Source organism: Galeopterus variegatus, unplaced genomic scaffold (genome assembly GCF_000696425.1).
Source record: "Galeopterus variegatus unplaced genomic scaffold, G_variegatus-3.0.2 Scaffold3290, whole genome shotgun sequence".
Classification (NCBI taxonomy): domain Eukaryota; kingdom Metazoa; phylum Chordata; class Mammalia; order Dermoptera; family Cynocephalidae; genus Galeopterus; species Galeopterus variegatus.
The window spans coordinates 96,588-110,527 of NW_007729401.1; the positions used below are offsets into that span (position 1 = coordinate 96,588).

The 13,940-nt window shown below is 36.3% G+C and overlaps 1 protein-coding gene across 1 annotated transcript in view; it reads left to right on the forward strand.

The window, feature by feature from the left end:
- Window positions 1-13,940, forward strand: part of CDC42BPA (CDC42 binding protein kinase alpha (DMPK-like)) — a 116,174-nt gene that overhangs the window by 79,262 nt on the left and 22,972 nt on the right. Inside the window, exons 14-20 of the mRNA XM_008584516.1 lie at window positions 2,579-2,684; window positions 5,617-5,753; window positions 6,463-6,602; window positions 8,090-8,171; window positions 9,717-9,933; window positions 10,947-11,009; window positions 11,827-12,420. Of these exons, the coding sequence (XP_008582738.1) occupies window positions 2,579-2,684; window positions 5,617-5,753; window positions 6,463-6,602; window positions 8,090-8,171; window positions 9,717-9,933; window positions 10,947-11,009; window positions 11,827-12,420 (1,339 nt within the window). The remainder of the gene's footprint in view (window positions 1-2,578; window positions 2,685-5,616; window positions 5,754-6,462; window positions 6,603-8,089; window positions 8,172-9,716; window positions 9,934-10,946; window positions 11,010-11,826; window positions 12,421-13,940) is intronic.

The following is a 13,940-nucleotide window of genomic DNA, read 5'->3' on the forward strand; positions in this document are numbered from 1 at the left end:
GAGCGGGAACCGGTCTCCACATGGGATCCAAACCCTCGGCGGGAGCGCCACTGTGCTCCCAAGCGGCGCACTCTCCAGTGCACCACCGGGCCGGCCCTACTTATGTTTATGTTGTACAATTTTTAGTTGAGATTACTGAAACGTGGACCCCTTAATCTTTAATAGTTTATTATATGCCCTCTCTCATAAATTAACTAGCACGTACCAATTGGATGGCTGATCACTTAAAAATAGTACTCTGCCAAAATATTGTTTTTCTTTTCTACTATCATACTCAGAATTGTGACATTCTGAGTAGATTTCCGGGGGGAAAGTGTATAATAAATATAGACTTTTAAAGCAATTTCTTCGGTATTGGGAAGAATTACTGTTAAATTTGTCACAGCCACAGTTCTTTTATTGCTGCTGTTTCAGATATGTCCTGTCATCCTTTAGAAGAAGAAGAAAAAAAGATGAAATTACTTACTTTGAGCAATTGATTAATTCTTCTTTCATAGTAGAAAAAGCCTCTAGAACCTATCAGTAAGCTAACTTTACATCTTTTGTATTAATTATTTTGAACAATTGAAAGAGTTAGCACTAGAAAATTTATTCTTAACAGGTTCTCAAAGAACCAGCAGTTTCTCAACCAAAAATTAAAAGTAAAAGTAGTGTACAGGGGAAAAACTGAACAAAATGTTGTATGATTGTTAACAAGTTCCTTCATCTATATGAGAAAATAGTATCTATCTTCCTAAGGGTATTGTTTCCATTAAATGAGATATGGGCGCGCGCACGCGCGTGTGTGTATAAAGTACTGGCACAAGTCGGCACCTCGGTTGGTGCTCGGAAGCTGGAGGAGTAATTACAGAGTTCAGATAGTCTGTGTTCTACTTAGAATAGAGGTGAATCCCAGTGCTGCTTTGAAACTGACCAAGGATCCTGATGTACTTCCAGAATAGAATGCTTTGAGATTGGACTAGAGCTCATGACCACTCTAAATTTGAGTCTCACCACATTCCCTGAATAATGCTGGTAATCAGGTCATTTTATATAAAAAAAATCTACTTTTCTCTTGTTTTTTTTTTGGACTTCTTTTGTGGTGAATAAATCACTTATCCCAGGTGAGGAGAGCAGAATTCATTTTTAACTTAAATTTGAAAGCTTCAAATATTCCCTTTAGTTTTTGTTAATATGATATTAATCTCAACTGAAATAAATACTACTTCATAACTGGTTTTCATAAGCATTCACATTTTATTGTAATATAGAATATAGGCTTCTCACTAGTTTAAATCAATCACACATATAAAAGAAATTATTTGCCAGATTTGTTTTCATAAAGAAGTATTTTTTGAGTGCTTACTACGTGCCAGGCACTGTTTGAAAGGTTTTGTTTATATTAATACTCATTTAACCCCCCAATGAAGTAGATACTCTTATTGATCCTATTTTACAGATGAGGAAAGTGAGACATAGAGGACTTAAGTAATTTGCTCCTAAGTTCACACAGCAGAGTGGAGGGATGGCTATTTGTTATAATTCATTTATTGCTAAAACATCCTAAGAGTTAATTTGGAGAAAAAGGAGTATTCCAAAGAGATGAAGTCTGCATTGGCTTTTTTTTTTTTTTCCTTTTTGTCTTTTTTTTCGTGTCCGGCAACGGATCGCAACCCTCAGTGTCACGCCCGTACCGGACCGGGACCGGCAACGGGATCGCAACCCTCGGTGTTGCGCCCACACCTCGCTCAGCCAGTGAGCGGGAACCGGTCTGTATGTGGGATCCGAACCTTCGGCGGGAGCGCCACCACACTCTCAAGCGGCGCACTGTAGCAGTGCGCCACCGGGCCGGCCCTGCATTGGCTTACTACCATGTAAATCAGACAAGACTTAGAACTTTAACTACTGGGTTTTCAATAAGAAATTTCAGGCTGCTATCTGTCTCAGCAAAAATATATGTGTATTTTTATCTGCTTGTGTAATAATGCCTCCTTCCATGGGAGGAAACAGATTTGTGAAGCATATTATTTGTTGTTGGTCCCAGAAAATGAAATGCCCTTTGTTCGTCCTAAGAAGGTATAAAGCATCTTATAAGTCTATTTGTATAGTTATAAATATGCAAAATTTTGCTTAATTCTTTGCTAAGGAATTATTTGGAGAATTTATAGAAATTATGAAGCTAAGATTTATGAGCCAAAAAAGGCTATGATTTATTTCATACACCTTTCAAATGTCATTCAAGAGCAAGTGAATAGTTATAAATATGCAAAATTTTGCTTAATTCTTTGCTAAGGAATTATTTGGAGAATTTATAGAAATTATGAAGCTAAGATTTGTGAGCCAAAAAAGGCTATGATTTATTTCATACACCTTTCAAATGTCATTCAAGAGCAAGTGATTATCATGTAACTTATTAGTCCAGCTCAGTATTGCCTAATAAAAATATTTAGAGAGCATAAACTGTAAGATGTGATGAGAATGGAAAAAATTTATTCCTATTTAGAAAACATTCTAGTAGGTGGTATGGTGCATAGGGACTCACATTATAGAAATCTTTTAAATAATCACTGTGTATGTTTTTTATCAATTTGTTTTGCAGCGCAAGACTCATCAGTTTTTTGTAAAATCTTTTACTACTCCTACCAAATGTCATCAGTGTACCTCCTTGATGGTGGGTTTGATAAGACAGGGCTGTTCATGTGAAGGTAAGAACAAAATGGAGAGAAAATGTCACTTTAAAGTCATAACATTTACTACCTAAATTGTAACCAAATAACTTTATTCTCTTTAAAAGGCATATAAGTGTGTGTTTTACTTTATCATTTGCTTTTCTTTCGATAACAGGATGGAGATAATAAACTGAGCACCTTGTCTGTTGAGTGTGAGAGAAACTGGGCAGATATCCTCTAGAAACATTTTCCAGGGGAGATATATTTAAATGTGTTTCATTCATCTTTGTTTCATCTTTCACGTGAATTTGTGGTCCCATAAAATCCATTAACCTACATGACAGAAAACATGAAAGTTATCCTTGAATCTATTTATTTAATTTTAACCTTGTTTATTATATTAGACAAATTATTATTGAAAAGTAGGCAACAGGGTACCTTTTCAGAAATATTAAATGTCTGCCACTATGCCTCAAAAGGTTTTATTCCTAATAATAGACGTTTTTTCCTACCCATTCATTGACTCAACCATTGCATGCTCATGGAAAGCTTGCTCTGTGCTTCTCGGCACCAGGGATTCAGTAGTGGATGGGGGCAAGAACATAGGTCCTGCCCTCATGACACCCACATTCTGAGAGATGAGGAAGAAAAGAGCAGGGGTCATTTGAACAGAAAACAAAGTGTATTTATTTGGGCACCACTTTATTTTTCCTGGGACCTCTGAAATGAAAATGATTTAAGTGATAACAGGATATATTGTTTGTTTGTGAATGTTTTAGAATTATACTTTTTTTAATTGAATGAAACTTGCTGCTCTAACACCATCTTATATATGATTTACTCTTTCTTACATATTATGAAAAAGGTAAGAAAATAGTTGCTAGTTCAAATTCTAATACAAGTTTCCATTTCTTAGCTCTTCTACTTCTGGGGTTGGAAGGGACCTTGAAGGGAATGTAGCTGATCCTTGTCAGATGTATGTGTTCCCTCTGCAATGTACTTCCAGTTAGCTTGTATTTGACTACTGTGAGTTAAGGGGAAAGTTAATAGCCTCTTGAGGTGGCAATACGTTATATGTTTGTTTAGTTCTCACAACTAAAGTAAAAGATTCAGATTGCGTTATCTTATGTAGTCCATTAGATACATTAGTTTAGAGCCAAAGGAAATGATCAAGGTTTAAAAAGTAGAGATTTGAGAATTATGAGTGTAGTAGGTCATGAATGTAGATGACATTATCTGGGAAGCACATATGCATTGAAAAGAAACTGAGTACAAGGACAGAGCCCAGGGAAGGAAAGTTAAGAGCAGGCAAAAGGAAAAGACACCCAAGTAATCTGAGACGGAATAGCCTGTGTCATTGATGAGTTGTGACTGAAGCCAAGGAAGAGAATTTATACAGTTTTCAAGTTTGGCCTCATTTTGGTACTTAGCCAGTACTTGTGTATCATTTTAAAATCTGTTTTTTCGTAAAAATCCTGGGCAGCTACCTGGCTTTAGGGTATTTGTCATTTTTTATGCATCAGAATTATTTGGAATTCCATAGTAGGAATTTTTGAGATCTTTCCAGACTCTCTTTCCTTCCAGAGTCTTATACCATGAAATCATGCCTATTTTTTCTTCAAACCCTTTGAAGCCTACCTTATAAAGCTGTGGGATTCATTAGACTATCCCCAGCTTCTGCCTGACAGGCTTTCATAAATGTTATGATAATGTGGCTTCAGCCTCTAAAGATTCTTTCATTTCTATTTCTCCTTGGTTGATTGGAATTACATCCAGTATAGTGTACTTATTTTGTTGCTTCCACTGACCTTTGGAGATAAAATTTTTGCTTGTTAGTAAAACACATTATAACTTACTAGACACTCCTCTTAAATGTAACTTGGGAAGTTTGGATAGTTTTTGACAGTCAATACTAAGCCATCTTGCCTCTCTGTTGGTTTCATAACATCCATCAGTGATATATAATCCATTTCCCCCTTGTGTATGTGTTCCCACAGTAATATCCATTTAGTTCCTATCTTATTCTTTCCCCAGTATTCTCCAGGATCCACCCTTAGAGTAGAAATAGTCTAAATAGATAGTCTTACTCTATAACCCTTCCCAACAAATTTGCTTGTTTTTAAATATTTTAACCTTTAATTCTCACCCAACCAAGTCTCAATGAAACTTATGAATTTATTTTTATTTACCATCTTGTCTTAGAATGTTAAGTTTGCCACATTAATATCAAGTAAAGGTATCGTGGCAGTAGTGTTAGTAATTAGGTGTGCAGCCTCTGAGCCAGACTGACTGGGTCTGAATTCCAGCACTGCCACTTATGAGTTCTGTGACCCTGGGCAAGTCCTGTGTAACACAGGGGTAATGATTGTACCTCTGTTAGATTGTTACAGAAAAATTAAAAGCACTCGGTAAACTATTATTATTATCCTAGTAGTAGTTTTAAGTGTATATAATATTAATAACTGCTAACATTTACCCTTAATTTATACCTTTTTAATCACTGAAAACTTTCATTTTCAAGAAGGATTGGTAAAGTTTGCCAGATGTAGCAAAGATGTCATGTACCTTAATGTCCATTAATGATCCTTGAAAAAGAAAGTTCAGGGCAGATACCAAGTTGCAGTGGGATGAAGAGCTAGAAAGAACTCCAGAAACCACTCTTTTAGGAATTCTAAGTTTAAATGGTGCATTTTATTGACAAGGTTACATGTTTTTTCTGTGAGTTTGCTTCTCATTTTGGTCACTAATAATAAAACAATAGTATTACAAATAACTTTTTAAAATTTACTATTTCTCATTGAAATTCTTATTGGTGAGCAAATAAACTAGTTCCCCAAAGGATAAAATAGTTGTTTGAAATAAAATCAGAGACAGGCATTCATATAGCATCTTATAAGCAATAAGTGCTCAGTGGATTTTCTCTTTATTAAAATGAGTTTTTATCATACATTGTTTCTTTTTTCCAAAGTGTGTGGATTCTCATGTCATATAACATGTGTAAACAAAGCTCCAACTGCTTGTCCAGTTCCTCCTGAGCAGACAAAAGGTCCCCTGGGTATAGATCCACAGAAGGGGATAGGAACAGCCTATGAAGGTCATGTCAGGGTAAGTGTGATAGCTTGGGTTCAGGTGAATCTTTTTAGGTTTATTAATGAATTTAAATAAAATCCAGTCACTTTACGGACGTAGTATTTGACAGAAAATTAAATAAAATCTATTTAGTAATTTTATTTCATCCAGAGTAATGACTTGAAAACAAAATCCTAGCCTCTACTTGGAAATAAATCTAAACCGTAGCGAATTTTTCTCTATTATCCCTATCTTGTGATAAACAGATGTTGAAATCTCCATAAAGGAGTCTTTGGCACCTGATCTTGCTGGAGAGGTACCATATGGTGTTATGGATTATGATGTATTATCAAGGCATAATCTCATTATCTCGGGCAATATTTACAGTGTAAGCTGAATTTCCTCTTACTGCCAATTTGACTTTTATGCTACTTAGAAAGAAAGCCATGAACATCATTTTAATGAATTACTAGTGAGAGTTAAAATGGTACCATTTAAAATTTTATCTGAATTTGCTCTTCAGTGTTTGAAGAGCGTGATCTCACGTTTTCTCATATGTTATTGACTATATACATGTCCCATCTGCTGCTTTACCAACCAGAGTGGCAGATTTATAACATATGGACATTATCTTCAGGTTTTCACCATGCAGTTACGTATGTCATAAAGGGGCTCTGATTGACATTTCATTTGAGTTGTTTTTGTTTGTTTGTTTGCCTTTCCGTGTCTCTAAAACAAAACTAAGATTCCTAAGCCAGCTGGCGTGAAGAAAGGGTGGCAAAGAGCACTGGCCATAGTCTGTGACTTCAAACTCTTTCTGTACGACATTGCTGAAGGAAAAGCTTCTCAGCCCAGTGTGGTCATCAGCCAGGTGATTGACATGAGGTATGCTTTTGAAGATGGGATATTTGTATCTTGCAACACAGGAATTAAAAAGTTTCTGATTTTTCTTTTAATTTTACTGCCATGGTTTTATTTAAATAATTTAATTGCATGTTAGTTTTCTAGTTTACTAATTGCTATAGTAACATAATTAAAAACAGGAAGTAAGGTGCACTTGTAGGACAGGTTGGTATGTTAGTGTGTTGAGTGTGTGGGGTGAGGAGTCAAGGAAAAGAAACTGGTGTTTGAGTCCAGAAGACCAACTTAGAAGTTGCTGGGGTCATGGAGGCTTAAAGCATGATGTTTATATCACCACCTGGAGGCTTAGCATATAATTCCAATGTGAGAAGAGGAGATAAAAATCTCAAAATCAGACAGGCTCTTGGAAAACATAATGAATCAGTAAACGCTTAAGGAAGTACATCTCTTGAAGGTTTCCAGTCTCATTTTTGAGATTCTTCCCCTGCCCGTTGGAGTGCTCTCCTCGACCTCTTCTAACTCTGGGCGCCGTCCCGGAGTGGTCTGTCTTACCCTGTAGCTTCAGCCAGTGCCTCTGCACTGACGACTCCCAGACAGGCACCTCCAGCTCAGATCCTTCCCTGTTGCTCAAAACCACAATTTTCAGCTATGTCTCACATACCATTTCATTTCACACCAGCATCTCAAACATGTCTTCCCCCCAAGTGTGGAGTATGAAGGGACAGATGCAAGAAATAACAGCAAGGAAAGTCTGGCAGAACCTGCTGAGGGGCTGAATATCAAAAGATAGGGAGAGGGGTCAAAGGTAAGACAAGGTGTCGCGTCTTCAAGACCAAGGGAATGGCCGGCCCGGTGGCGCACTGCTACAGTGCGCTGCTTGGGAGTGCGGCGGCGCTCCCGCCGAGGGTTCGGATCCCACATACAGACCGGCCGCTCACTGGCTGAGCGAGGCGCGGGCGCAACACCAAGGGTTGCGATCCCGTTGCCGGTCCCGGTCCGGTACGGGTGCGACACTGAGGGTTGCGATCCACTGCCGGTCACGAAAAAAGACAAAAAGGAAAAAAAAAAAAAAGACCAACGGAATGATGGTACCAATAACAAAATTAAAGAAATCACAGAGAATAAATTATTGGGGAAGAAATCTGTTTTAGATGTTGAGGAACAATAAAGTGCCAGATGAGCTGGGTTGAGGGCCCTTGAGATTTCTTATGGAAGGCAAGAGGGTCTGCTGGAGCCTCTGGATACCTACCAGGGTATAAATCCCAGTCTGCATGTATACTTACTGGCCTGATGGCTTTGGGCAAGCCAGCAATTATTTCTAGCTCTTGCATAATGTACCGCTGTTAACTTAATAAATTACTTTAGGCACTATCAAGTACAATGGGGGAAAATCAAATTTTTTAAAAAATTGGATTTTGGTGTTTGAGGATTGCTTCATATGTTATTTGGATACACAGTCAAGCCATACACAGCCACATATACTAAGTTTTAATGTTTCACTTCTCTTTCAGGGATGAAGAATTTTCCGTGAGTTCAGTCTTGGCTTCTGATGTTATTCATGCAAGTCGAAAAGATATACCCTGTATATTTAGAGTAAGTGTGTGTGCCATAATTCTATCATTGAATAATTTGTTTTTAATGAGTATGTTTTGCCTCTTTTAAAAATCTCATTTCAAAAATTTTGTTTTAATCACCTCTTGTTTTGTAACAACTACTCCATAACTTAGCAGCTTAAACCAACAACGGTTTATTATTTTTCACCACTCTGTGAGTCAGCTGTACAGTTCTTGTTGGTGTCAGCTGGGGTCATTTATGTGGCTGGACTCAGCTCACTTGGGGCTGGAACATCCCAAACTTCCTACTCCCACGTCTGGGGCTTTGGTGCTGGCTATTAGCTGGGTGATCTCAGTTCTCCGCCTTGTGGACTCTCTCTTCATGTGGTCTCTAATCATTCAGTAGCCTGGGTGAGCCCTTGGTGGCTGTCTTCCAGGAGAGTGAAAGAAGCTGCCTGGCCTTTTAAGGACTAGGCCCAAAACAGGCATAATAATGCTTCTGTATTCTGTTGGTCAAAGCACATCATGGAGCTAGCCCAGATTTAAGGGGAGGGGAAAGAGACTCCATTTCTTGGTAAGAATGGAATTCCATAGGAGGAATTATTGGTGGCCATCTTTGGAGGTTTTTTTTTTACCACAATGCAATCTTGAGTTGGTGAATTAATACAATAGAGGTTAAAAACAAACAAAAAAACTGTGGCCCGTGGTTATGCTTATCTGCTTAGTATTTGTCTATGAATCTTGTTTCTGAGGAATTCCAGACAAAGACTATACTTAGTTTCTTAGTTCTCAGATTGACAACTGTTTATTCTCCACCAGCCACCAAGGAGCCAACAGAGAGGCCCACTTACCTACAGCTGATTTTCATAGTGTTATTTTATTGTCACTGCTCCTTAAATCAGTTTTATATATATATAATTTAAATTATATAATTCTGTTCTGATTTGAATGCTATGTGTATGATGGTAAACCTTCATTTAAATACTAGCTCAAGTGATCTAATCTTCTCTAATGATAAGGTGGGTTATTGTTATGAAGTAACAGAATGTAAGAATTTCTGATTTTTTAAAACAAATTGAAAATCAGTATGGTGTAGTGCTTAAAAGCGTAGACACAGGATCCCAGACTTGTAGTTGTCTGCCCTTGGAGAGATTATTTAATTTCCTGTATCACAGTTTTTTCATATGTAAAATAAGGATGTAATAACAATACCTATCTCATGAAGATGTTAAGAGGGTTGAGGAGTTAATACTTGTAAAATGCTTAGGTCTACCTGTTGTTTAGTAATTACTCAATAAGTGTTAGTTGTTGTTATATGAGTATGTGTAATACATGTTTCAGTGATAGTGTGTTGATACTTTTATAGCAAGGAAGATGGAAGTGATACATTTCGAATGGTGTCTGCTACCTATGTTATGAATTTTAGTGTTAAAACTAATTATTCTGATTAGGAATAGCTAAACTCTGTTAAAGGTATCATTTAATGCTCATTTTATTGGTGAGTGCTAAGCAAACTAGCGTAATCATGAAACTAGCATAAGGGGTATCTGTTCTAATATCATGAATATTGATTAAATTGTTCCAGGTCACTGCTTCCCAGCTCTCAGCATCTAGTAGCAAATGCTCCATCCTGATGCTAGCAGATAGTGAGAACGAGAAGAGTAAGTGGGTGGGAGTGCTGAGTGAATTGCACAAGATTTTGAAGAAAAACAAGTTCAGAGATCGCTCCGTCTATGTTCCCAAAGAGGCTTATGACAGCACTCTACCCCTCATTAAAACAACCCAGGCAGCTGCAATCATAGGTATTAATTTATGACGTTTATCATAGTATCATAATTGTTTACTAATCTACTTTGTGAGCAGGGACCGGCTTTCATCTAGAAATCCCCAGTGTCCAGCATAATATGCATTATATCACAGACACTCAATAAATGTTTACTGAATAAATAGAGACCTCTATCAAGTCCTTGTTTTTCAGTAAACAAGAGTAAGTAACTTTCAAAGTGACATTGGCTTTCATCTAGAAATCCCCAGTGTCCAGCATAATATGCATTATATCACAGACACTCAATAAATGTTTACTGAATAAACAGAGACCTCTATCAAGTCCTTGTTTTTCAGTAAACAAGAGTAAGTAACTTTCAAAGTGACATTTTCTTCTGAAAAAGCAACAGTGCTAGAGATTAACCTACTAATCTTTTTTCTGCTTGTTTGACTTAGAATAAGTTAATTTCTTAAAGCATAAGTTTCACATGTAAAATGTAGATGCTAATTACCTTGCTAAGGTTATTGGGATGTTTAAATAAGATGGGATACATAATAAAGAGTGCCCTGCTTATAAAAAGCCCTCAATAAATGTCAGCCTCTGTGTGTGGAAGTTCAAATTTTTGCCATATTCTTACATATGAATCTGACTCTTTTGTTACTTTCTAGTAAATACTGAAAAGTTTAATGAGTAGGGTTGAATTGCCTTTCACAATTTTACCCTCCCAAAACAAGAAATGGAACTGGACCCAGGGCACTGACAAACTAGGTTTTTAATTTTTTTCACCATTTATTGAATAAACATTTGCTTCTTTTTTAGGTATTGATATGAATTATTTTGTAATGATTGTCCTATTTAAAAAGACATGAGGTATTTACCACTGTAATCTGAAAGGAAATTTAACAATGTAAATTGTTACTGTTATATTTTGATTTTAATTTATTGTTTCTATTTACATCTTTGCACCAAATTTTCTTATTACTGGCTTATTCTATTAGCTTTACATGGTTTTTACCTAATAAAAATGTTTCATATTTATGTCTTACATAGATCATGAAAGGATAGCATTGGGAAATGAAGAAGGGTTATTTGTTGTGCATGTCACCAAAGATGGTAAGAGAAATCTTAGTTATTTTGGAGTAATTTTAAATCATGTGTTGTTCGAAGATTCTTAATGCTAGGTTCTAAATTCTAAAACATCAGGATTTGCTCTTATTCTATAACTGAAATTTTTCAGACCTAATTTGATATGTTTATAAATCAAAAAAATATTTTTAAATTTCTGTTATCCCCCTGAGTTCTAAAACTTCAAGGGAGTATTGTCTTTATTATGTCATTTTATGTAACCGTTCTGCTGTACAAATTCAGATTACATTTCTAAAGATGGTACATGAAAAAAATATGACTCGATTATCCCATTGTTTTATTAGTACTGTAAGTGGTAATCACTATTAAAATGTGTTTGTTTGGGTTTTTTTCCCGCAGTCCAATACAACAGTTTTTTTTTTTCCTAGGGAGAAACTAAATGCTGGGTGAAATAAAGAGATTTCAATTTAATTTGGTAAACACAGTATTCTAAGTTCCATCTTTATATCAAGTCAGATCATGGGAAAACAACACATTTAAACCTTATTAGTTTGTTACCCGTAGAAACACCTCCAGAGAAATAGGAGTTACTCAGTTGCTCAGTTTTTAAAAATAGGGATCTCATGGTGAAGTTCCCTAGAATTTAGAGCCAGTAAAAAAGTTTTTCCTTGGAGATTTGGCATGCTTTTACATGAGAACCCTTTGCCTTGGTTGCCAGAAATCTCAGTGCTAAATTTAATACCTACTGTAGGTGAGTTAAATTATCTCAAAATGGGGATAAATAAATGATTAATAAATAAGCAAAACTATCTTGCATTTGATTTATTATTATTTCTCTGTACAGAAATTATTAGAGTTGGAGACAATAAGAAGATTCATCAGGTTGAACTCATTCCAAATGATCAGCTTGTCGCTGTGATCTCAGGACGAAATCGTCATGTACGACTTTTTTCCATGTCAGCTTTGGATGGGCGAGAGACAGATTTTTACAAGCTGGCAGAAACTAAAGGGTGTCAAACCATAACCTCTGGAAGGGTGCACCATGGAGCTGTCACGTGCCTGTGTGTGGCTATGAAAAGGCAGGTCCTCTGTTATGAACTATTTCAGAGCAAGACTCGTCACAGGAAATTTAAGGAAATTCAAGTCCCGTATAATGTCCAGTGGATGGCAATCTTCAGTGAACAACTCTGTGTGGGATTCCAGTCAGGATTTCTGAGATACCCCTTGAATGGAGAAGGAAGTCCATCTAGTCTGCTCCATTCCAGTGACCACACACTATCATTTATTGCACATCAACCAATGGATGCCATCTGCGCAGTTGAGATCTCCAGTAAAGAGTACCTGCTGTGTTTTAGCAGCATCGGGATATACACTGACTGCCAGGGCCGAAGATCTAGACAGCAAGAACTGATGTGGCCAGCAAATCCCTCCTCTTGTTGTAAGATTTTCTTTCTTATGGCTGGCTTGTCTTTATGTTTGTTTCCTTTCTTTTTCCTTCTACTTTATCTTCTAAATGTAGTCATTATTAACGACAGGTTTTTTTAAAGTCATCCTTAAGGTTTTTCCTAAGTATTAATTATGTTGTTCACGTAACATACCCATATGTAGTTAGATCTGAGAGGACAGGGTCAACATTAACATGCACAAAATTGAAATTCATCTTTCTGTGGAATATTTTACTGAGATGGATTTTTTTAATCCCATGTTGTTATATTTTGAAATAACCCTAACTAGTTATCTTCTTTGTCCCCCAAAATACAGTGCTTATAAGCCTCAGTAGCTCATAGGACTTATTCTGGAGAGGCAGTTACTTAGTGAATTATTTAATCAGTTATGTAAAGGTTTAATGTAGCATCTGTAAGAAGTATTTAGTGTTACATTTATATCTAGATAAGTAGACTTTTAAATGCTTATTTCACTCTCAAATATTAAGACATTAATAAATTATTGAATACTTTTAATTACTGAATACTTTTATTGAGTATAATTGTATTGAATTTTATAATTCAATTATTATTGAATGCATGCTATTTCACTGTATGAAATATAACAGTGAGTGAAACAGACACAGTCTTACCCTCACAGAGCATAGAGCTCAATAGATAGAATAAGTGCTATGACAGCAGTCCAAAGTTCTACAGAAGCACGTAGGAGGAGTATCTAATCCAAATGGTTTTGTGTTTAATGGCAGACACTTGAGCATGTTTAAGTGCAGAAGGGAAAGAGCCACTAGGGAACTACTAGGAAAAGCTGACTATATGGGAAGTACAGCAACTAGAGTACGATCCCCAGGAAGGCCAGAGAGGATGGGATTCACAACACAGGTGGAAGGATTATTTGGGGTTAAGAGGCGTGAAACCTCTTCTGCTTTAATAAGTTGGGAGGAGAAACAATGGGTCCAGTCAAGTTTAAAGGTTCAGTGGAATAAAGTTTAGGAGGGCAATACATGCTTATTATAAGAAAATTAGAAAATCTAGATAAAAAGAGCAAAAGAGAAATACCCCTAAGCCTACTCACCCAGACTTAACTATTTTTAATGATTTGTTTCTTCTGAAATATATACTCTTACCTGTGACATCATACACAGAATGAACGCTGGTCTGTAGCCAAGTCAGATAATTCAAAGTATTACTTCTAATGTGGAGTAAGATTGGAATATCTGACTTTTATGTATAACTTTGCCAATAATTCCATTTGTAACCTTAGTTTAGGCAAATCATTTAATCTATCTTTTTCTTATGTCGCCTTTTATTATATTCATTCTTTCAACAAGAATATGAGGGTGCTTCAGAAGTTCATGGAAAAAAAATAAAATTAAAAGATAATATAAGATAATATTGTATATTGAGCATCTATCCTTTTCATGTAACTGTGCTAAGATGCTTTATCATGAAAGCATCTAATGAAATTTCTTTATAGAACTAGTATTGGTCAAGGGAATGTCATACCCTTCGTGTT